Source organism: Sinohyriopsis cumingii, chromosome 1, assembly GCF_028554795.1.
Source record: "Sinohyriopsis cumingii isolate HCF-2022 chromosome 1, ASM2855479v2, whole genome shotgun sequence".
NCBI lineage: Eukaryota > Metazoa > Mollusca > Bivalvia > Unionida > Unionidae > Sinohyriopsis > Sinohyriopsis cumingii.
The window spans coordinates 71531279-71557807 of NC_142961.1; the positions used below are offsets into that span (position 1 = coordinate 71531279).

Consider the following 26529-nt stretch of genomic DNA (forward strand, 5'->3'; position numbering starts at 1 on the left):
AAATATATAAATACATTTGTTGTATACTGTATCACTTATTTTGTTCTTCTGATGCGAAACAGTTTCTTCAGTATCATCATAAAGTACCTTTCTGTGTCTTTCTGTAAATTAAGCACTACATTTTATTGTCAGACATCACCCATGAGAATCAAACTAAGTCCACCAACATCAGCTATGATATAGTTATAGAACTTGTCATTAAAATTAAGCGTATGAGAAAGAAAAGTCTGAGTAATGTTAGACTGTATCAATATTAATCTGAACTTAGAATTTCAAGCTTTATGCTGATTATGTGATCATTTATTAATGTTTTATACTAACTATGGGACGATTCTAAAGATTTCCAGAAATGAAGAAGTTAATAAAAACTTTATTATGGAGAATGACAGGATTTCTCCAGAGTTTAAAATCAAAGCTATTTGTGCTTATTTTCTTCTCTGGAATTATTATTTACTATAGCCAAAGAAAAGATAAAAGGTTTGGCATACAAAAATTTCGATCTGATAAGAAAATATCTATAAAAAAGTCAGTGTAATTGGATCCAGATCTCCTTTTCAAGGCTTATAATTTCTAATACAACGGTTCTAGTGAACAATTAATTCTTGCCTGCAAATTATGATAAAAATGTACCATACATGTATATGACATTCCCAAACACTTGATACATATACAAAACAAAATATATGTCTCACTTTCCAAAACATTGATTAACAGACAAAACTAAATGTGTTTCATTATGTCGTTCAAAAATACAGATACAGACAAAAAACTACATCTGTGTTTTGTTCGTAGTTTATAGTAGGAAGAACAAGTTTGATATTGCATAAAGATACAAGGCCATCGGGCTGAAAATTATTTGTATGCCATTACAAGCAAATACTCATCCTCAGCTTGAACCAAAACATAAACCAGTACAGTTTTTTATTTTAAAAATACTCTCTCTTGTACACTTCCAAATATCTGTATTTACAATGTATGCACTCTTGTACACTTTCCAAATATCTGTGGACACAGAGTGTAAGTGGAATCCAAAACAATTTAGGATTTATAAAGTTTGATTCATTGCCTCTAAGAATATCAACATACGGACATCAGTGAAAACAACTAAATAGTTCGCATCTAGAAATGAGATATAAAAATACTTACTGAGGACCTGTACTGATTGCCAAAGCAGCCATGTAAGATTAATCTATATTTGTGAGATACAAAAATACAGACTGAAAGCTTATATTGAATACCAGATCAACTATACAAGATTCAAAGGTGTGTATTAAAATCAAGTTGACACTTCATAAAAAAACTACTAACAGAGAGGGGGAAAATAAATAAATGATGGAACTAGTAAGAAAACTTCTTTTAACACCCACAAACAGTGGCCTTGTTAACACCTGACAGCATCTGTAGCAATTTTGTCAATATGGTACCAAATGTATCTAGTCATTTGGCAAAACATCAATCTTTGTGCAACAATTGTCCCTGCCCCATGTGTGATTGTGTGGCTTTCTTCATGGCACTGTACCAAGGCTTAAGGTTTGTGTTCTGAAGTGTTTCTCTGAAGGCATCACATCCCTCGACTGAGCTCAATACACCATACACAGACTGAAATAGGATTGAAATTTTTTGAGACTATGCTCATTTTTACCTGGTAAATTAGGTTCTTTTACATTGTGACTATACAATCTATGCTTCTTCTTGATATGTCCATTGGTGGTAATAAAAAAAGAACCAACCTTTATTTCTGAATAATTACTATTTTGCTTTCTATAATATTTGTGAGCAATAACATTTCAATTTTTTTTCTGCAATGGCTGACTTTTTTTATACATGAGATGTCACCATATTTACAAACTCTTCACCTATGAAATCAATTACCAGAGAGATTGTTTAATCCATTCCAGTAAATGTGACAGTCTGTTGAAAGTGGCTCAGACTTCTGACTGTTGTTAAAACTTGTTTGATTTGATTAGGACGTAACAAGATTTCATATGAAGAAGTACATGTCTAAGCACAGCAAAACTGATTTCAGTTACCTCTGCAATGAGCAACCATCTGTCATTTATGACAAACATTGCTGTGCATAGATATAGATGCACTGTTGCGAGGGACTACCAGAAAATGCAATTTTTAGGCGAAATATGTGTTTCAACACTGCTATGAATGACCATATCACAAAACCAGATATAAACATTACAGTCCTTTAATTAATCATTCACTGAAGATGTGCTAGCGCAGTGTGTACATTAAAAAAAACATTAAAAAAAACAAGGTGGCTAAAGTTGAGTTTGGTTACCACTTCTGCTTAACCTATATGTATTGTTTTAGTCACGGACGTAGTCATATGTGTACATATTCAATTCAAAGTTATTTATTAATTATTTTTCTGTTGTGAAAACCAACATAATGCCTCTAATGTCATTATGAGATCTTTTTAAACCCTTCATGGTAGCATACTGACTATATCACATGCTGATGGAATTGCTACATAATGCCTGGGGTGAATGTGGACTCTTAATTAGTACTGCTTTTTCTAGATGAATTAATTTGATTGTCATTATAAAAGTTCACATCATTTGCTGATTTATTTATGTTACAGTTATTCAATATCTGAGATCATACCATCTGTTCATGGTAACAATAATATTTACTGAGTTAATTCATTTATGTCCTGGATCAATTAAGCCTCTGGCTTTTGAATGTAAATAAATTTTATTGTATTTCTGGAAAAGTCAATTCTTTTTTATGATAGCATATTCCATAATTACCCAAAGTCTGTTCAGAATAAGCTAGTCCAATGAACTGCTAACTATGCATTTCATATGCTAATACAAATGTACATGTGAAAGAAATTTTAAATTTATGGACAGTATAAAAACTTTTTTTTATCATGAATAGCATTGCAATTAATACAAAGGATGAGTAAGTGCTACCACAATTAATTTTGAAATTCCTGGACATAATTAATATGTCTTATCTTAGTTAATTTTGAAATTCACATGCAAATAAAAGTGGACTTCAATTAAAAATTATTATATTTAATGATATATGTATATTTATTACTATATACAATTAGATTGAGATCACATATTGCTTTAACAAGAATTATGACTTAAGACTTTTCAGTAATTGTGGGTACCTTTCTCTCTTAAACACTGTTGAATTTCAACCATGAAAACTGGCCAAAGTACACAGACCTGTTGTGAGAGATCACCTGTCCTAAGAGACTACCTTTTGCTGGCAGAAAGCGTGGTTTCTCCAAACAGGTTTTACTCTATCTTGGAGCATCTTGATAAACTTCTTAGTGGAAAGTGGTAGGTTCTCATAGCAGGTTGTACAAATCTGAACTGTTGAACAATATAGACTGTTGGTTCTCAGCCAATTGTACAAATCTGGCAGGCTTATAAACTGATTATTTATGTATTTCCATCATCTAATTTTATCATTATAATATTTATAGTTTAACATCATTGTTCTCTGTGATTGTTTTTCTTCAGAACAAAAATAAACTTTATGGCAACAACATCATGGTAGACCAATGTATTGCTGGCAATATATATGATGCAATCACAATTAGATCCATCATGGTAACTTTCCTAGCCAAGACTATTTATACAAATGCTTGAAATTACCTGGCCAAATATTTAAAATTGCTCAGTGGATTTGAATAAATTTTTTTCTCATATTTCCGCTGACTTAGTATATTCATTTACGGCACATATAAAAATATAGTATTCCTTTAATATAAAAATACAAATGACATGTATATAGTTATGGAAACCTGTCTTTTTTATGTAGGTGAAGTATAATGACTCTTTGGACAAATAATTCTAACTTCATGTATATATTGTTATCATTCAAATAGATGTAATTTCATGTTTACAATGTTATATAAATAAATGTAATTTTATGTTTACATTGCTAGCATACAAATGAATGTAATTTCATGTTTATATTGCTATCATCTATTTAATGTAATTTCATGTTTACATTATCATAAAAAATAAATCTAATTTAATCTTTTCAAATGTTATCATGGAAAATAAAACCATGCAGCAATTCCTCTCATTTGATACTGCCTTTTTCTATTTTTGATCATCTATTGAGGAAATGTGACAGTGAAAAAAAAGTAATTTATTTTGTTTTCCTGCAAACCTGTCATGCTGTACAATAGTTGTCTGTAATAATCAAAATGGGGTAAAGGACAATGACATTAATTTCAAAGCTTTAATTTTTCCAAACTGTGAAAGACTAAAGAAAGAAAAAATGCGGACATAACTTTCTTCTCACTAACCAGATCAGCAAAGTTTGGAATGTCTCCTCCCATGAATTTTCGGTTTGGTCCAATAGCTTTAAGCCAGTCATTCACTGCATCATACAAGGACTGTCGTACATCTTCTTTCAAGTTGTGCCTGTTGTAACATACAAGCAAGATTTGTCAGAGGTATCTAATATAAACTAGATTTTCATTTTCAAAACATGCATGCTCCCACCACTAACTGAAAAACTCCAAATCCAAAACAAGAGGCTCATGTAAGCCTGATTTAACTCACCTGCCTTGCTCACATAAGAAGGTTTACATAGTGATATTGGAGTACATCCTATGTAAACTATATCCCAAACTTTATATCAAGTTAATTTTGCCTATTTTTATTACATCTTGGTAAAATTCAATTCCAAAGATAAAGGAATAATTAATATGTGCAGTCTCTTGCTCATAACTAAATCATTCAAGAACCTGGTGATATGAACTAATTTACCAAGTTTTAAAGAAACTGGATTAGAAATAGAGTCTCCAGATGTAGAGAGGTAACAAGCTCTGTCAATCAGAAGCAACATATCTCATTAATATCAAGTGCTAAAAAAATCTGATAGCCTGACGCCCAGGGCCCCTCAAATTTCAGATTGGGCCCATCCTGTATTCTAAACAATGTGCCCATTGGGCTTGTAAAAATGAAAAGATAATTTGTCAGAAAAATCTTTGATCGTGCTTATGAAATGAAATGAGACAGCCCCTGTCCAACATGAAGTGGAGATCTGGTTTTATAAAATCAAATTGTACCACGGCATGTCATGCTAAAAAAATAAAAATGATTTGTACTTCCAACCTCTCTGACACAGTCATGTTTTTAAAAAAACAATTTTCAGTAATCTTTGAAAACAGAAGAAAAAAAACGTCACTATCAGTATATGCCCATTACATGTAGCAAATAGAAACAGCAAACAATCATGATTTGAGTTGATGTCAAACTGTCCTTTGGGCAGTTTAAACTGTAGTAATTAAAAAGCAAAGAGGTCAGGTTATAAACCACATTTCACATATTAATTGGCTGACAACAGCTAGTGAGATTGTGTTTGAAGACTGCGTTGGGTGAGCCCATTGTGCTAATCTGCAATAGTATGCTCAGGATGAGGAACAACCCAATAGGTAAATCAAGGAGATGCTAAATGCATGTGGGAGAACAATTATGTATCACTACTTTGAATGAAAATGTTTAAGTCATATGTATTATAGGTTTTTGACAAGTTTTTGAACAGCGGCAATGTTTCTTTGAAGTCTGACTTTATTGCATGTATATAAAATGTAAAGTATGATCACTTCAATTGCTAGAATAATGATGAAGTGTGATTCATTTTTAGCCAATTTAGGAAGCAATTAGCTATCAATAATAGCATCAGCAATGCAAATTTTAAAAATATCAGAACTGGAAAGAGTTTTACTTTGCGAAACATGCCAGCAAAAAAAATAAAAAATATGGTGGTCAACTTGATTCCATTGAATTTATATTTGAAATTCTGAATTGTTGCAATTGCAATGTTGTAACAAATAATATTAAAAAAGGGGAAATTTGGGGCATACAGAAATTGGAGTCTGGGCTTATGGAATTTCAGTCAGGGCTTGTGATTTTCTTTAAGTCACCAGCCCTGGGTCTGTTTTTATACAAAAAATCGTTTAGCACTGATATGCTCAAAGCCCACTTATTACAGAACCTGAAAATATAAACTTATAGTGAAGCAAAATCAAATGGAATTTAGTCTCAAGAGAGGTAGATCTTGTTCATATTCAGGCTCATCCAACGTAGACTCATCCAACATATATAAGCCCATATGCCAAATTTAGAAGATCAGAATTATGGCTTTCAGAGTAGCAATAATCTAATCAGATGCAAGATCTCCTCATTAATATGCATGGATGTCACTCATTATCAAAACTGTTTAAGTTCCTCATGGTTCAAGCGTATATTCCAAGTTTGATCAAACCAAAGATCAAACATATGGCTTCCAGAAAGCTAACAACATCAGTCAATCAGATGCAAAATTACATTATTTATATGCATGGATCTTGTACATAACTGAACTCATTCAAGATTTCAATGACATAAGTTACACCTTATGTTTGAGCGTATATGTATTACACTTTTTTGGTATATCCCTCTCCCAAAAAAATCAATAAGTTGTTTTCTCATTATATTAACATCCCATTAATCAAATAGATCATATTCTAGAAAAGATGACTTCTACTTAACTATGACATAAGAGTATGCTTGTCCGTAGACTTGCATGCACTTTCCTAGCAATATTAATATGTTCTATTTATAGCAGATGTCCTATTTCACAGAAACATGCTGATTTCTACTTTCAACCTTTGACCTCAGATTAGGAATATGGTTTCCAGTGCAGCAACAAACTCAGTCAATCATATTCTGTGATCACCTCACTGATTTGCATGCAACTATCTCATTATGGCACTTGTCCAAAATCTTGATGATATAAGCATATATTCCAAGCATCACCAAAAATCTGATTGAATTACAGCCTTTAAGCTGAACCAATAAGATACCAAATATGGCTTCCAGTGCGGCAACCAATAAGATACCAAATATGGCTTCCAAAATGATAGCATGATCAGTCAATCAGATCCAGATTCTCATTCTTTATTGAAACCAACCAAGATTTTGATGACATAAGCTCATATTCCAAAATTGGATTAGAAATATGGAATCCAGAATGGGAACAAGCTCAGCCAATCAGCTGCAATATCACCTAATTAGCATGTGTTGATTTTCTTGAATATTATCCACGATCTTATTGTTATAGGCATAATTGTTAAATTCCAGGAAAAACAGATCAGAAATACAGACTCCACAGTGGTAAAATCTAAGCCAATCAAGACGTTGATGATATAAGCATATATTCCAAGTCTCATCAAAACTGGATGAAAAAAAGAAAAACAGCTTCAGTATTAAAACAACCTTAGCCAATCAGATGCAACACCAACTCACTATGAATCACACTCTTGTTACAGAACTCATCTGGGGTCTTAGTATTATAAGCATATAAGCATGTTCTAAGTTTGATCAAAATCACATACAAAATTCTAACCTCCAGAGTAGTAACAAGATTAGCCAATCAGATGCAAGATAAAATCAGTAATATACATGGATCTCACTAATTACTGAACTCTTCTGAGATTTTGTTGATACATACCCACATTCCAAGACTGGTTGAAATTCAATCAGAAATATGGACTCCAGAGTGCTAAGGAGTAATTGTTGAATAATGGACAATGAATGAACCATAAAAGATGAGGGGTTATACCATAAGGTTACTTGGTCATTTGGCCAGGTGAGCTAAAGAATTTATAAATGTAGAAGAAAAAGAATTGTGTGTGTGTGTGTGTGTGTGTGTGTAATTTGGATTTTTAACGTAGCTTTAACAATTTTTCAGTCATATAGCTACAATATCTGCAGTGTGGCAGTTTATAGCGATGTCTAGCACTGGGGCATCATGCCGCAGACATGTAGCATGATGTCCCACCCAGTCACATTATCCTGACACCAGACCGACCAGTCCTAGCACTAACCTCTTAATGTTGAGCACCAAGCGAGGCAGCAGTTAGTACCATTTCTGAAAGTCTTTGGTATGACTTGGCCAGGGATTGAACCCACGACCTCCTGCATCCAAGGCGGACACTCTAACCACTAGGCTACCGAAGCAGTACTAGAAACATTTGAAAAACTGCTGTATCTGCCTGAAAATCAAATCTGGTCATCTATTTCTGACCATGACAAAGTGTCAAATTTCCTCACTCTCAAGTTAACATTTGTTGTACTATTGTACTAAAATGGATTTGGGAAAATGAGGACATCCTGTACAGATATACAGATAGCCAGTAGTACAACAAAATGTCCCCTTCTGCTATCAAAGAAAGAAATATTTTATAACCCAGTAACCATTTTCCAGGTTAACAAAATATCTAATGGACTTTTATAAGTAAAATTTCTAACTTTGTTGCACAAAGAAAAACAAAATCTGGTCACAATATGACACTATGAAATGTTGCAATGGAAACTACTTGGTGTTGTAATGTACTTTAAAGTGTCAACTAAACCAACTAGAAAAATGATGCAACTAATATCCCGCTCAATTTACAAAAAAGGAAAATTGGGAAGACAAAGCATTCTGCCTTTATGGGAGGTCAATTAGAAGTGTAGGTGTTTCTGATGTTAAGTCCATTCATTTTTTTTATTCCACAAGTCTATCAAATGGAACGAAGCATATAAATGCTGGATATTTCATCGCTTCCATGCAAATTACAAGAGGTTAAACAGAAACTGGTACAAAATACATGAGACTCATGCACATGTAGAACATGTATCAAATACATGTTCCCATTCCTGTGCACTCAGGAAAGTTGCAGAAATCAGATCTGAATGCCTTGGATTAAATGGCATCAGCGATTCAAAACACAAGGCAAACAATTAGCCAAAAAGTGTTATTAATGGCATAATCCAATTAAACTTACCTTTTCTTTAAAATCTTCCCAATGAAATACATAGCTGTGGAACCCACAGTGATAATGAATAGTCTGTTTGGTGTGGAGAAGTTGTTTTCCCATTCCCCGACCTCAGAAAAATAGTTAAATGCCTGGCGGGCTTCTGTAAGAGTCCTGTACACATTGGGTGACAGTGTGTGGACTAAACATTCGTCAGTCCATTGTCTCCACCATCTTTCCTCTCTGAAAAGTATCAACTCATTGAGGATACAGGGTAATAATATATAATACCAACATAATGCCAGGATCAAAGTAGAAACAGTCAAAAGTTTGAACCCTGTACAAATTCAAACACAAGAAATCACAGCAAAAGCTATGTTTAATGGTAGTCAAAGGTACAAGTCAATGCATTATCAATGTGTCAGTATTTTTATATCTGCAATATGATTCTTGATACTTTACAAAACAAAATCTTTATCAATTTTAAAATATTAAATATTTACAATCATTATTAGTCTATATATATATATATATATATATATATATATATATATATATATATATATATATATTCAGTTATTTTCTAAAGAGGTAATGAAGACACCTGAAAAAACATTCTCCACAATACTCCAATTTTAAGTAGGGTTTAAGTACATGTACACAATGAGTCCAAAACATTTGCCCTAATTTACAATTAACTGTTTGCAATCAATAAGTTCCTCAGTGACTTTCAACCCTTTCTGGCTTCTGCTCCCGTACACATTGCTACTGTGTTTGTCAAAAGACATCTTCTGTTCTACAGATGATTTTGTGGGGTTCTTTTGTTTTGTTTCGTTTTTCATTTATTAACCCCCCAAAATTTCTTCTTGTCCAATCTGGTATATGGTTGATGGTGCCTCCCTTTTATATGGACATGTCTTTAAAGGAATTGATTCTGTACTTTCTAAAGGCAACTATGATCTTTTCTGGAAACATTGCTCTTCCATTTTCAATACTTTAGTTTCCTGATTGTCGAGTATAAGAATTAACTTCCTATTACATATTCAGTATGGATTTTCTCACAATGTATTAATTAACATGAATTACTGGGACCATGTCATTTATATATTTTAGCATATAGTATCTATTTAGAAAATGAAATAGTAATTATGGTGAGATTAAAGAACTGATGGAAATAGTAGAAACTTATCCCTATTTTCCAGTCATTTTGTTCTAACAAAACAGGAGGAAGAAGTCTCTAAGCCCAAAATATATAGTCTAGCCTTACCTCTTTCAAACTTCTGTAATTAGCTGGCTCCTAAACACAATACTGATGATAATGAGCCGTCCAAAGAACACTTTAGAGATTCATCATATAATCTGTTCAATGTACCATCCTAATATATATCAACCTAAATAAATGGTGGCAGAAGGTCACAAGAAATCTGTATGTAAAAGGGAAGACAATACTAACCCTAAAATATACTGGACACAACTAAAATTGATAATACAGGGCAACAATATCAATAGCCGTTACATGCCTTAAATAAAACAGGGGAAAAGTATAGCATAATTACACCCTGCTAGATAAAAACATTACAATAACTATCTCAAATCTAACAAGAGAACATATGCAAAAACTCAATTTACAAAGGACTTAGAGTATTATAATGGCAGAAATCATTTTAGGACACATGAAAAGACAATTTTCTGAGAGCAATTTGAACTTGATTGATTGACAATGGCATAAAAGAAAAAGAGGACACCTAGGATGCAAGGGCCTATGATGTGGGGCCTAGAGAAAATCTGAGTTCTTATAGTTCTAGGTGTTCTGGAACTTTCTGTCTAATGGGAGGATGGAACTCTATTTTGGATAATTTTAATTTCATCCTGGAAAAGGTATGTAGGGCAATAGTGGCAGGTAACTGTCTTACTGCCATTAAATATAGACATTATCCCTTATAAAAAGGTAAAATCAAGTAAGTACCTAATTTCTGCATATTACAGTTAATAAAATCAGTTTGTCGCGAACAGTTCATTTTCCTTTAAATAAATTCCATCCTGTAATAAGAGATATGAGTCATCCAGGCAAAATAAAAAAGGATAAACAAATTGTCATATAGCTTACTTTTCTTGTTCCTGAGTAGCTTTAGATTTCTTAGTGCCAAACATGATGTAATATTTATTTGGAAACTCCCAAACTGTCTTGCCTCGACTATTCTTTGTCTCAATGCCAGGGTAAAATGTGGTCAAGCGCTCCATACCTTGTGATTTATCTACCAAGTATGAGCCTAGGATGCTCATGATTACAGAAGAATCATTCAGTTGCTGCAATAATAATAATAATAATAATAATACAAAAGCCCCAATAACAATAATAAAAATCCACAATAACAATAATAAAAAAGCCACAATAACAATTATGAAAACAGTAATTCAAGAGGTCCAAGTGTTCTGGGGATAAAACTAACTCTCATTATGTAACATACTTTCCTGCTATTACTGCATTGCTGTAACTTTTCTTGGTATTTGTCACCATCCTAAAGAAATTATTCCCTCACGTTTATGTAGTATAAAATGTATGATCCCAATATGACACCACAATCCACTTATGACAATTTGGAATATCATCATTCTTTGACTTGGACTGAGACTGAAAGACATCCAAGTGTTGAGGAAGGAGGGAATTTGGCAATAATAGTATGTAAGTATTACATAATAAAATTACTTTCACCATTAATTTTTTAATAGCAGTAATAAACTACCTGCATTAAAGAATTTGCCATCCCAGTTGGAGGCTGATGACCCAAGATAAGCTGTGAAGTGAATTTATGATTGTTGTCAATAGGATTATTTTATGGCATACTTGAGGATACAACAGGAACAAGGTATCTGGTGCATACGTCAAGTTTCTATTTGGAATCAGTTTTTCTTTTTTTCAGACATATTGTGATCATGACCTTTTATTTTTCAGCCCAAACTTGACAGGTTTCTTCCTTGCCTCAAATGCAAGTTATCTGCAAAGTCTGATAACAATAAATACTGGAAAACTCAAATTATTTTTAACGTAATGGAAATATGGGCTTGTATCAGAGGGACAGACAAATATCACAACATGATATGCCTTTCTACCGATAACTTGCACACAATGGGGTCCAAAAACATAGACTTCACTCTAAGCATGGGCACGAGTTACTAAGGGACCTCAAATGCCTTCCCCAATTTACATAAAGAAAACAGAAAAGACAGGGAGAGGGGGAGGGGTGATAATGGAGCTGTTTAATGGCTGAATACTCACTTTTTGGGGAATGAATGCCAACAAAAAGCTTTTTCTAATGAAGTAGTTAACTTTTTGTATGAATTACTTTCCTTTTCAAGATACCCAACCCTTGATAGATCATTAACAACATGACTCCAAGAGGTTTCAACAACTATCAAGTGCAAGTGAAAACAATGTGCATTATGTCACTGCTTTTTGTTGTTCATTCAAAAAAAACCAACATAGAGACAATAATTTCATATAACAATTTTCAATGCTGAAACTAAATGGTTCTTCCAGTAAAATTCAAATGTTGTGATTTCATTGCAAGTAATAGTGAAACTTCTTTTCATCTTTGTGGAAATCTCTGGATGCCAATTCAGGAATTTTAAGTTCACTACAAGCTATGGAAGTCTCTTTTCCATAATGAACCATATCTGTAAATAAAGCTTTTTATTCACCAATTACTCATTTCGCTTTGCTGTCTTACTATCTCTGATCATGTTTACTTTGCTGCCTTAGTATAAATGATCATGTCTGTGAACAAGTAGGTTAATTTAAGGAAGCTGAATTATATTACTTACATTATAAAATTCATAACAGTGTTAGACTAAGCAAATGAAACTTTTAAAAAAAATCAATGACATTATAAAATTTTACAACATCCATCCTTAGAGACATATCCATGTAACAATGTATAGGTCAATCTGTAATTGGATGCCCCAGAGAAGTGGATTTAAGGAGAATCTCATCATTACAGTTGTAATACATGCAGAGGGTCTGATAAGTTTTAAAATCTGACAGTAACCATGCAAGTGACAAAGCAAGAGGTCCAAGTGGGCTCACTGCTCAACAGCTGAAAATTTCACTAAGCAGGCGTATGTAGTATTGTAAGAAAACATCAAAAGCAAACCATCACCAAACTATATAATAAGCTGATTTTACCTATTTTGCTATATCCTGATAAAAATTCTTTCTAAAGTCTACTGCTCATAACCGAAGTTCTGATGATAAAAAAGATGGCTTCAAGAGTTTAACATGATGTGCCAATCAGATGCAATATCACTTCATTAATATGCACTGATCATGCTAACTTTTAAAATTGTCCAACATCTTAATAATATGAGCCCATGTTTCAATTTTAAATAAAACTCGACTAGAATAAGTGCAGCCAATGACAATCGGGCTCATCTAATGAATAACCGTGGATCTTAATCATTATTACAACAGATCATGATGATGTAGGGATATATTCAAATTTGATCAAAATAATATCACAAATATAGCTTCCAAAGTACAGCCAATCAGATTTAAGATTATGTTGTTATTATGTATGGATCTCACTCATTAGAGAATCCATCTAAGAATTTGATGAAATAAGCCCATGTTTCAAGTTTATCACAATGGGATCAGACTATGGTTTCCCTGAGTAGCAACAAACTCATCCTAACAGATGCAAGATGAAGACATTAATATATGTACATCTCATTCATTGCAGAACTTTTACAGATCTTGATAATATATGCATTTATTCCAAGTCTGATCATATTCGAACAGAAATATAGCCCCCTTAGTGGTAACAAGTTCAGCCAATCCAGTGCATGACCACCATTTATATGTTTGGCTCTCACGTGTTATCGAACCCATGGAAGACCGTAATGACAGTAGCATATATTCTAAGTTTAATTAATTTTTCAATATGTTCATTATAGAAGCATTATTTTTATTCAGAACAACTAGATACCATAAACAGTCTTCTGGTGTAGATCACATGTTTATATACCTTTCCATTTAGAACAAGTGGCAATAACAAAATTTTCAAGGTGACTGCAATGGTGGCCATAATGAATGTCGTATCAGCATAATATTTAAGATAGTCACTGCTAGCATCTTGGATATTTAAGATTGGCACAATTTTAAGACCAACTAGACACCATGAAAAGTATTTGAGTGAAAATTCTATGCTGATGTGACTTTCCATTCAGGAGGAGTAGTAATAACACAATTTTTAAGATAGTTGCAGTGGTGGCCATATTGGATGTCAGATTGGCATCATTTTCATTAAGGACCAACTAGACATCATAAGACGTCTTCTGGCGAAAATTTTATGCTGATGTGACTTTCCATTCAGGAGGTGTAGTGATAACAAGATTTTAAAAATTGCTGCCATGATGGATATACTGCACATCAGATATGCACCATTTTCATTTAGCACCAACTAGACATCATAGTCTTTTAGTGAACTCACCATGCTGATATGAACAGGTGGCCATACTGGATGACCGAACTGCTCCATCCATTTTCATTTAGCACCAACTAGACATCATAGTCTTTTAGTGAACTCGCCATGCTGATTTGACCAGGTGGCCATACTGGATGACCGAGCTGCTCCATCCATTTTCATTTAGCACCAACTAGACATCATAGTCTTTAAGTGAACTCGCCATGCTGATATGACCAGGTGGCCATACTGGATGACCGAGCTGCTCCATCCATTTTCATTTAGCACCAACTAGACATCATAGTCTTTTAGTGAACTCGCCATGCTGATATGACCAGGTGGCCATACTGGATGACCGAGTTGCTCCATCCATTTTCATTTAGCATCAACTAGACATCATAGTCTTTTAGTGAACTCGCCATGCTGATATGACCAGGTGGCCATACTGGATGACCGAGCTGCTCCATCCATTTCATTTAGCACCAACTAGACATCATAGTCTTTTAGTGAACTCGCCATGCTGATATGACCAGGTGGCCATACTGGATGACCGAGCTGCTCCATCCATCTTCATTTAGCACCAACTAGACATCATAGTCTTTTAGTGAACTCGCCATGCTGATAATGACCAGGTGGCCATACTGGATGACCGAGCTGCTCCATCCATTTTCATTTAGCACCAACTAGACATCATAGTCTTTTAGTGAACTCGCCATGCTGATATGACCAGGTGGCCATACTGGATGACCGAGCTGCTCCATCCATCTTCATTTAGCACCAACTAGACATCATAGTCTTTTAGTGAACTCGCCATGCTGATATGACCAGGTGGCCATACTGGATGACTGAGCTGCTCCATCCATTTTCATTTAGCACCAACTAGACATCATAGTCTTTTAGTGAACTCGCCATGCTGATATGACCAGGTGGCCATACTGGATGACCGAGCTGCTCCATCCATTTTCATTTAGCACCAACTAGACATCATAGTCTTTTAGTGAACTCACCATGCTGATATGACCAGGTGGCCATACTGGATGACCGAGCTGCTCCATCCATTTTCATTTAGCACCAACTAGACATCATAGTCTTTTAGTGAACTCACCATGCTGATATGACCAGGTGGCCATATTGGATGACCGAGCTGCTCCATTTTCATTTAGGACCAATAAGATGAATGTGTAAAGCTTCATGGCAATCCTCCTAGTAGTTTAGGAGAAGCAGCAATACGAAACCTGTGCTAACGGAAGGATGGTCATCAGAGGACATTAGATGGACAACAGGCCATCCCATAAGCTCTTCTGATCTTTGACAAGTTGAGCTAAATATTAAGTGTGAGTAAGATCATACATTTAGGATGACATTCAAAGCTAGTAGGTACATAGGTTAAATAAAGTAACATAAAGTATAATAACTTCAGCACAGAATACAGTTCTGCATAAAAGTAATTAGACCAGTTCTTTCAGTGTTTGATTTTCATATGTTTGACTCTACCATACTAGCTTTCACTGAAAAGAAGCATCAGCTAAAATTAATCTAAGTTAAACATACACAAAATGCCTTTGCTTACCAGGGATCCATCTTGTCCTACCCCATCGCAAACCATGATGGGAACCTTTTTGTATGAGGACCATTTAAGCTGGGATTTTGTAACTGAGTTCACTTCAATAACATCGTAGGAAAACCCAAAATAATCCAAAGCTGCACGGACTTTACAACAGAAAGGACAATTTTGATATTGGTAAAGGGTAAGCTTCAACCCACTTGTGTCACCTTTTACTTTGATCTGAAAATAAAACCATGAAATTTTACAGTATATGAGTTTTGAATGTGCACTAAGTCATTATCATCTGTAACATAAAGGAACAAATATCTTCCTGTCAAAGAAAACAGGATGTCAATGTTAACACTTAACTGTTCATAATATATTGTTCAGACTTAAAACAAGGTCTGCAGAGCCCAATAGTGACAGTCACTGAGATCCTGAACTTAAATGACTGCTTCTTTACTATTAGTTTTAACAACCGGCTCTCCTTTTTATACTGGAAATTCATTTCCTTCATTTTCAAAAACCCTGAAGAGAGTTATAATCTGCAGCTAACTTTAATTTCTGGTTACAAAGTAACTGGCAACATGCAATTAACATACTTTTTCATGTTTACATGCAATGATGTATGACTATGTTACACAATGAAAAACTGCAGTAACCTGAATAGACAGATTCAAGTCAAACTGGCTAACACATGCACTGTATACTGACAAAATTACTTTCATTTCTAAATCAAACACATACACATTGAATGTCACTGACTATCAAGCACTACAGTTGTGAATACAGACAGCAGTAAGCTGTAATTTACAAGGTGAGTTCATTCACATTCTATATCTCATTTCCCAATTGAGGTAGGGCTTTAAAATTTACTAATTTACTTTTTTTCTAATCTCTGATCTGTCCTTTTAACTGCAGATCAACAAATTCCATGTGGTCTCTGATTAAGACTATGCAGTGTAATACATGTACAATTCAGACCATGCAGTGTAATACATGTACAATTCAGACCATGCAGTGTAATACATGTATGATTCAGATCATGCAGTGTAATACATGTACGAATCAGGCCATACAGTGTAATACATGTATGATTCTGGCCATGCAGTGTAATACATGTACATGTATGATTAAGGCCATACAGTGTAATACATGTTTTGTTCAGACCATGCAGCGTAATACATGCATGATTCAGGCCATGCAGTGTAATACATGTACGAATCAGGCCATACAGTGTAATACATGTATGATTCTGGTCATGCAGTGTAATACATGTACATGTATGATTAAGGCCATACAGTGTAATACATGTTTTGTTCAGACCATGCAGTGTAATACATGTACGATTCAGATCATGCAGTGTAATACATGTACGAATCAGGCCATACAGTGTAATACATGTATGATTCTAATACATGTACATGCATGATTAAGGCCATACAGTGTAATAAGTTTTGTTCAGATCATGCAGTGTAATACATGTATGATTCAGATCATGCAGTGTAATACATGTATGATTCAGATCATGCAGTGTAATACATGTATGAGTCTGGCCATGCAGTGTAATACATGTACATGTATGATTAAGGCCATACAGTGTAATACATGTATTGTTCAGACCATGCAGTATAATACATGTATAATTCAGGCCATGCAGTGTAAACTATGATTTAGACTGCAGTGTAATAAATGTCTGACCATGCAATGTAATAAATGTGTGTTTCAGACCATGCAATGTAAATTCTGTTCAAATATTTTGATAAATCAGCTGATGATCAAAGATATGGACAGTTGTATATGGTGCTCATGCACCCACCAAAAATCACATGGTAAAAGAACAAGGATTAATAAATAACTACTCAACACTAACCAGGTCTCAAATACCATATTCTTGAAAATCCTTCAATGTATAACAAATTATTCCTCTTCACTTCACTGCTGAAGAACCATCATTAAAATAAGTACAAAAATAATGTGGATTACTGTAATTAAAGGTTATGGTCACTAGCTTCAACAAAGCATAACCACGCAGTATAAACATTAAACAGTGAAGCAGATTACTAGAAAGATTATCACTTAGTTTAGCCATCAGTATGATGCAGTTTAGGTATTGACAGCATATTCTGAAAGACACAACACCATATATACTTGCTTATAAGTCTAGCAAACTCCTACTCTGCCTTAGCACAATATGCCCGCAGATCAGGGTCTATTTTGTTTGTTCTATTGATTACACCTAACAACTGCACACACCCAAATCTGCTGGTGCATTGTGTGACAGCAGATCTAAGTCTGTGTAGTTTGCAGTTGGACTTGACTTATAAGTGAGTATATATGATATGATGTTAGGGTAGTGGTCAGAATGGTCAGTAAAAAAAAATATTGAAAAGGGCATTCCATTTCAATTAACTAGCAAAATGAAAGAATATACTGTCACTCAAAATATGATTTAGTCATATTTCTTTTTAAAAAAACATTTGTACTTTATTTATGTAGCTTTGTACATTAATTTAAAAATCAACGTAGCTTTTTAATAAATACAATGATCAATGTAACTTTGGAAATTAATCCAATTTTAATTACCAGCTAAGGCTAGTGTTTGTCTAATATGGACATTTTTCTATCACAGACCATCTTATGGAGAATGTTTTTGGTACTGAGGGTGGGTATGTTATTTCAGACAACTGTTGTTACAAGATGAACAAAATGTCTTTAAGTCACATTTTATCTATCTTATTTGGCAGACTAAGAAATAACCATTTAACATTTGGATATTTCTGAAAACAGTTTATAACCCATTTTCAAATAAACACACTCACTAGTCAAACACTGTAAGCCACATTGACTTAACTTGCATGCCAGACTAGATGAAGTGGTGAAGTCAGGAAGAAGTGAATGAAGAGACATAAAATGTTATCAAGTTCAAAACAGTTGCAGTTTTACTAAACATTTCAGTCCAATAAATTAAAAACAAAAGAACTACTCTTTAAACTTTTGAAAATATCAAATGTTTTCTTAATTCGATTCGGTGAAGTTGTTCTATGATTTTTTAAGCATAAGAAACTAAATAAATTTGAAAATGGTTTAATACTGAGAGCAGGTAACAAATACTGAAGTAAAAAGCCCCCACCATTCCTACCTTTACAAGACAAAATATGAAATAATCTTGTTTACCTTTACTAGCAACCTGTCCAGACAGTAATCATTTGCTTGGTGTTTGGCACAAATGCATGGAATTATGCATACTTCCTCAAGCTTCATAAGTAAATTTTTGGGACAGATTGAAATGTAACTGTAGCCATAAATAAAAACTGAACACAAAATTTATCAAAAAGCACAAAAATACTGTTTAAGCTAACACTGATACTTAAGTGGAAGAAAGGCACAAGAAATGAAGTGTCAACTTGATTTTAAAAAATCAGCTTCATTTTCTCTGCATTCTGGGAGCAGTGACATGCAACACGATGATTATTTTTCCAGAATTAGACCCAAGTGTGGACCTGCACAAAATCAGTTCTGGTAGTTTTCATATAGTATGAGGTCCCTTGGGCCTGGTAATGGGGTTCAGACCCTTTGGGCCTGGTAATGGGTTTCAGACCCTTTTCCAGAATTAAGGTATGAATTCTCCACAACAAAGTCAAACTTAGAGTTCATTTTCGATACTTGGGTTAAGTACTGTCAGCATCAAGTATTCATCACGGAGATAAAAAGGCTTATGTTGTCTGTTAGAAAACTGTATATTTCCAAATCCGGTAAGTGGGTTTGATGGAAGCAGGCTATGGAGCAAGTTTAATCCTGAATTTGTAGTCGGGGTTGTTGGGTCAAACTGACAGAATCAAACAATTTCTGGAGTACCTTGAATTTTCCAACACTTTTTCATTTTATTCCTGCTTACAAGTATACACAGGGCATACAGTCTTAACAATAGTTTCTGCCATCTATTTTGTCCTTAAAAATTAAACAGTAATTTTATATCTTCCTGAAAACCCTTTCACTCAGTTGGAAACATGTTGGTAGAAGTATTACTCGCCTTGTTTTGGCTTTTAATGTAAAGAAAAGTAACTGAAACATAATAAATTAACAGTATTTCAGCTATATATATATATATATATATATATATATATATATATATATATATATATATATATATATAAATTTCAGCAGAGCTAAAATGATCAATTGATCAACATATTTTCCCAATCAGAAGGTAGTTGAAGCAGGACTAGCAAGCCTTTGAATTGGCCACCCATTTACAGCATGTGTATGGCGGACTCTTGTGTAATCAAGTTTCTGCATCTCAGATAAATAATTTGCATTCAAATACAATTAATTATGTGTGTCCAAGACCTCTGAAAGAGTTTTAATTGTCAGACAATTTTGTATTTTCACATATTCCTTCTTAACTTGTGCAACAACACAATACAAAGCATTCAAGTCTTAGAGAATAAACCAGAGCAAGATAAGTCTTTGAAGTCATCTCTTATGATGTGAACAAAAGAAAGCAAAAACCTGTACATAATGTAAAGCATGTCTGATTGAATGTATTTTATTGTAAGGCATAGACAAGTTGTACTCTCTCCAGAAAAGAATAAATGTCCCCTAAATGGGCCTCTCATAAGTTATATTTAATGCTCTGATGATAATCTCCAGTGTTTTCTTTCATTATTTTTATATATTTTTTTTGGTGCTTATTTAATGCTCTGATGACAATCTTCATTACTTTGTTTTTGGTTTGGTTTATTTTTGCTTTTTTTTTCTAACAACCAGAAATTGATGAAAGTTGACATAGATTAGCACAGGACATCATTTATCAATGTCCTGAGATAAGATTTATTTAACATTGGCAGGATTTAAAACATCACTTAAACATTAGCTCTAGTGAGTTTTTATTACCAACATTACATAAAACAAATGAGCCATTACAACATGTATAATTTGCAAGACATACAACACTGATATACATTCTTATAATTGGAGAAAACACATCACAAAAATATAACAAGAGCAAGCAAGGCGTTTTAATAGGCAGTGACTAACAGTTAATTTAGTATCTAGATAAATTAAAATAATTTAGAATAATTTCACCAACAAACCATTGGCAAAAATTAAAGCTTAAACTAAATGAAGTGTCAAATTGGACTAAAAATAAAGCATACTGCGATGCAGATTACACATTTTAAGACTCAAACCGATAGGTGCTAACAAACAAGCACTTGATAGTACACATGACAAGGGCATAGATACAAAAACACTGCTGTAATTTGCACATTTCCCCCGACACTATCCGAAATACAGGATGTTGTTCTTGATTTTATCACTTACACTTCGTGAAATTGCATGTTTTGGTCTGTCGGCCGCTGAAGCGAATACTGTGTATTTTGTATCTCGGTAAAATTTGTCCAAGGTTATAAAGCCTCCAGTCAAAACGACTGCACCCAGTACAATTTTCGTTTTGCTAGAACCCGAACTTCCATTAAATTTGCTCTTGGAGAAGAATAGTCGTCTTTGATTTGTTGTTTCTTTTGAAATCTGCTTCACAAAAGGCGTTGTTCTCTTAAATAATCTCCAGGAAAACGTTGGAAGTCCTTGTCGTATGGGCGCCGCCATCTTTCTTTACATAAACTGTAACAGGAGAAAACTCGCCATAGTTATGGGGCCGATCCATTGATGAGAGTTGATATAGATCTGCACAGGACATCACTCGTAAATTGCGGCGCAGAGACCAGAAATTCGAACATGAAACTCTAGTGCGTGTCAGAGTGCTTAATTCAAGATATAAAACGCCTCAATATAAGCATTTAAGAGAAGAAGAAAGAAAAAAACACTTGCTGCAATTAGTATACATACATACATGCATGCATGCATGTATACATACAGGATTATGGACGTTTCGCCCCATGGACGTTTCGGCCCAGGACGTTTCGCCCCACTTCAATGGACATTTCGCCCCACTTCAATGGACATTTCGCCCCACATGGTACATGGACGTTTCGCCCCATGGACGTTTCGGCCCATGGACGTTTCGCCCCACATCATTGGAAATATCGGACATTTATAGAAATTCACAAGCATTACACCATTATCTTCATTTTACTTTAGGGGCCTGTCGTTATGATTTAATTTCATGCCCCATAATCCCATCACTCTCATCCATTTCAATTACATTCAGCGTGCCGTTATATCAGACAATATTTTCCTTTCTTTCTTTCTTCATTTATGTAATAAGACTGATCAGAAAATTAATCTATCGTTTACAGTACTTTTATTTTCGCTGTTACACATACTGATGAAAACCACTTTTACCGTTTGTAGGAAATTGGCATATCTCCACTTATCATGATGTTCGTTTACCCAATCAGCGAGCGTACATTAGACACAACTTAAAAGGGGGCTTTGTAATTCTAACAGTCAATATCACGATCGTACATATGTAGTTAGATATATTCCTTTCGCGAAACAAAAGCTACGATGATTAAAGACTTGTGGTCGCCAGCAAAATAACTTTTTTCTAAATGTTGAACTTTAATCATTTTTTTTAAGCTTGGGTTAATTGACTTTTTATCTCCTGCCATTTATTGGTATTGTTACTTTTAATTTTGTAAAACTAGCTATAAATCGGGTCCTAATTACTCGACTGAACTGCTGACAGAAATAGTCCAAATTAATGTATTTCATTTCTATATCCCGATCGTTATACATTACATCTTTTCAAAGCTGTGAACAGAATAGCCCGACATATCGCGAGCAATGAAAAGACAGGAGGAGGGACGAGGAATGTTAATTGTAATTAACAATAAAGAGATTTAAAAATGGTTTCAGAGAGTTATATTTTTGAAATACGAAGCACGTATTTGCATTTTTAAATCAAAACACATCACTAATCAAAATTACATCTCATGACAAGGTATAGGTGTCAAATTATGATGTGCAAAAGTATACTTCTAAACAGTAACTATCTATGATTTCTTTTTTAATGCATGCAAGTAAAACATCAGCTACTGCTATACGAAACTGAAATACAAATATACATATTATCTCTACTGAAGTATAACGTTTTGAACATATGGACAACGCACAAGGCACGTGTATATAAAATATGTCCAGTTTTGGAAAGCATTACTCCGTCCAGCTTTACTGTTGCTATGTCGGACCATACAATCTGGCACAGCATTTAAGCAAGGTGTTCGTGCTGATTTGGTGGTTTCCATACTTCTCCCATAACTTGATAAGGCGACCCTGAACTTTTGTTGTCTGTTTCTTTTGATGTCGTCTTATCTTCCCCTCTTGCAACAGACGAACTACAGATCCAACTTCTCTGGCTTCCTTATAAAGTAAAGTTATGAGGAGATAGAAAGGCAAATTTCCCTTTCTTGCTCTCCTGTTCATACGATTATGCCACCCTTCCACATCATTATTGGTTCGGATGCTTCTGCCATAAACTAACCAGGAGTCAACAGTCCATATGTCATTGTGAATCCAGGTGTCATCCACATCTCGTAGGAATGACTGCACATTCACTGCCTCTGGATCAACTCTTCGTTGTAATTCTGCAAATGACGGTGGTATGTCTTCTGCTGGTAATAGGGGGAGCGCGTAAACCTTTCGCAGAAGTTTGTACACACTGTCGTGTTCCGCGTTATTGGCAAAATTTCTTGGTCGTCTTATATTATACGGATCGCTTTCAGGGTGATTGGAGTTATCTTTCACAAACATCATTGTAGGACCTGCTAATCTTGTATAATCATCAGAATATCTTGTTAATCCTATTATTGTTGTAGCAACGTCGACATCTTTCTGAATTGATTCAATATTTTTTCCATCGATCATGTATGTGGCGCTATCAAACAGTGCCATGATCCCGTTGTTGACAAATTCAATTTTTACTACATCTACATAATTAGTATCATCCGTTTTTATAATTGTACCTTCTACCTCAAGAAAAGCCTCAGCGGGTAAAAAGTATCTACTTGTATCATGAACTTGTAGTTCAATTCTTCCACGTTGATTTGGTATTCGTGCTTCATAAGAATAAAACTGATAATCACGTACCGATTCATCTTTAAGGATAGGTGCTTCCATGTCAAATGCTGTGTCTGATTCACGCTTAAACATTTTATTATAATTATTTTCGTCTAACACGAAAACCGGGTTTAGAAATTCCACTCCCTGATATCATGCTTGAAATATTATTCCCTGATTCACCGGGTCCTTGATCTGCTAACGCCGCTAGTTTTTGATTTGCAGCCTGATTTATTATTCTGCTGACATCTGCTGGCATAATTTCAGTACTTGGTAATTTTACTGGTGGTTGTGATTTTCGTCGCAATAATCGTGCTAGTCTTTCTTTGATCGCCGAGAACGCCTTACCAGCAACATTGACAATTGCACCAGGCGCTTTATCACGAACAATATCAATAGCTTTCATCGATAATTGTTTTGCAACGGGTGCTACTTTTGGAGCTATCCTTGTAAATAATCCCCGTACAACATCACCAAGTCCATCTCCGTAAGTAGCTCTGTAGATTGGTAATCGTGAGTTTACCGCTCTGACCTGTACAGGTTTGCGATGATTATTATGTATGATCATCTTATTTTTATTTACCATTTATCTAACAACTAGTCATCAGCAAGTTCATCGATAAGTTCTCGGTAAACGCCGATGTCCATGATACCACCTTGAAATAATCGCCGACAAATATCAGATGCTTCATTAATTATTTCTGGTGAATTATTTCCGGCACGTTTTCCTCCTATGAGAACCTGTAACCGTGACACATCATTAATGATATTATCAGGACAAACAAAATTATCTCCCAGACCACTGCCAGTAGCTCCTTCTTCCTTACCTGGTGAGTATAATCCTTTCCTTCGTCTAATTTCATCCAATTCCAGATCTTCCCTTTCCCTTTGTTTTCTTGCTTGCTCAATTGTTTTAAGTTTTGACATCAACCTCTGCTGCGGCGAAGAAGATTGTTGTTGTTCTATTTGTCGCATAGGTGGAGGAAGCTGATACTGGGAGAGTTGTTCTTGTTCTAGTTGTTTCAGCCTCTCTCTATAAAGTCTTTTTACTTCTTCATCAATAATTTCATATTTTTGACCTCTAGGTTGTTTTTGTTGTGATATACGCGATATATATATTTAATAAGATTATCATCATTTACTTTTTCATGACGGGGTTTTAAAATACTAGATTTATTAAATATACTATTTAATATTACCTCGGGTAATTGTTCTTTATTAGTATTTCTAATTTCTTCAACAACTCCTTCCCTAAATTTTGCAATCAATTCCGCGTTTACTTCTAGTAGTTCGGGTTCAGGTGCATGCTCTTTTTGCACGTCGGCGACTTCAGTACGAAGTTTTCCAATTTCTTCAAGTGTTTCCTCACCAACAGGTGAAGGTTGAGCCGCAGCTATTTCCCTGGCTGTGTCAGGTGGAAGATCTCGTAAAATCTTCTTTGTTTGTTTAGTTCTTCTTGCTATTTTTTCGGTTTGTTCTGCTGTTTGTTTTGATACCGGAAGAAGATCCTCTTTGATGACTGTTGTAACTTTCTCAGTAGCTGCAGTGACGGGCTTAAACAGTTTTTTAGTGTCCTCTTCGTACTCAACTCGTGCTTCTTGCCGCGCTTGTAGATTTTTTCTAAATGAATCTCACACGGGAAGAAATTTTTTAATTGCTTCTAATCGTTCTCGTGCTATTCTTGCAGTATGAGATTCTAGATGTACCATTATTTTTAATATAACAATTTTTTAATTAATAGCAGCAGAGAGGGCGCCTACCAACGTTGGTCGTCCAGTAATTAAACAAAAAAAATAAATAAACACGTAGAGTACTTTATTTTTCAGCTACGTTTTCGAACTGGGGTTTTATTGATGGGGTTCGTTTCAACAAAAAATAAAAACCTCCCAGGAAACGTTTATTTGTAAAAATCTGGACCTTTCTACAGATGTTTTTTTTTTGTTTGTTTTATTTGTTTTGTCGGAATTCTATGGTCTGTTCGCCCTCTCTGCTGCTAATGGGAACCAGCTACTGTAAGATGTCTTTTTACGTCTAAGGAGACCATACTTGTAGCTTGATAAACCTGTAAATAGAAACCATTTCTTGGTATCATTTAGTTAATTCTATCTACGTCTTATGATAACATTTATTTTGAAAGACATTGTATATACTGAAACAAGAACAATAACATGCGAGAAAGGGTCACTAGATACATACGATTATTATACAAAATGTATTTATTTTGTTATGCCCGTTCAATTACGGAATGATCGTAATATGATGTAGAAATAAATAAATAAACTTACCAGTATTTCCACATGCTCTGTGTTGCCATAGGCCGCAACTATCGCAATCTATGGCTTGCTGACGACGGGTAACTGGTTTTCTGCAGTAAATGCACGAAGACATTGTTCGATCTATTGATTTACGTGATATTAAAACAACTAGCACCAAGAAAAGGAAAGACTGCAATTTATAGAGCCACTGATAAATTTCCATGCAAACAAGTGCACGAGCTTCTATACCAAACGATCTGTCGGACAATGCACTTGACATACTAAGATCAAACGTTGTTTATTTTTTGTTATTAGTGAACGCCATACCATATGTGCTAAATAGTAATTTCCTTTTCATAAAAGCTTACACGACTTACTCAAAACTCTGGCTGCAGCTTAATTACATTGATACCACATTTAGTAGATTATTTAAATATGAAGATCAAAGAAGTTACCTGGATGTAATTAAGACATATT

General features: G+C 34.5%; 1 protein-coding gene across 2 annotated transcripts; it reads right to left on the minus strand.

Moving 5' to 3' along the window:
* Nucleotides 1-776: 776 nt before the first annotated feature.
* On the minus strand, nt 777-21411 carry LOC149807096 (prostaglandin E synthase 2-like). Of its 2 annotated transcripts, XM_089961922.1 has the most exons (7): nt 21101-21411; nt 15800-16015; nt 10878-11077; nt 8801-9013; nt 4289-4406; nt 3226-3341; nt 1467-1599 (listed from the first exon to the last, which is right to left on the minus strand). In XM_089961922.1, the coding sequence occupies exons 1-6, from the start codon at nt 21383-21385 to the stop codon at nt 3264-3266; spliced, it is 1110 nt and encodes a 369-aa protein (XP_089818048.1). In that variant the 5' UTR covers nt 21386-21411; the 3' UTR covers nt 1467-1599; nt 3226-3263. The 2 variants fall into 2 exon arrangements, with proteins under 2 accessions (XP_089818038.1, XP_089818048.1); XM_089961912.1 differs by lacking the exon at nt 3226-3341 and having other exon boundaries at nt 777-1599.
* Between the last annotated feature and the right edge of the window lie 5118 nt (nt 21412-26529).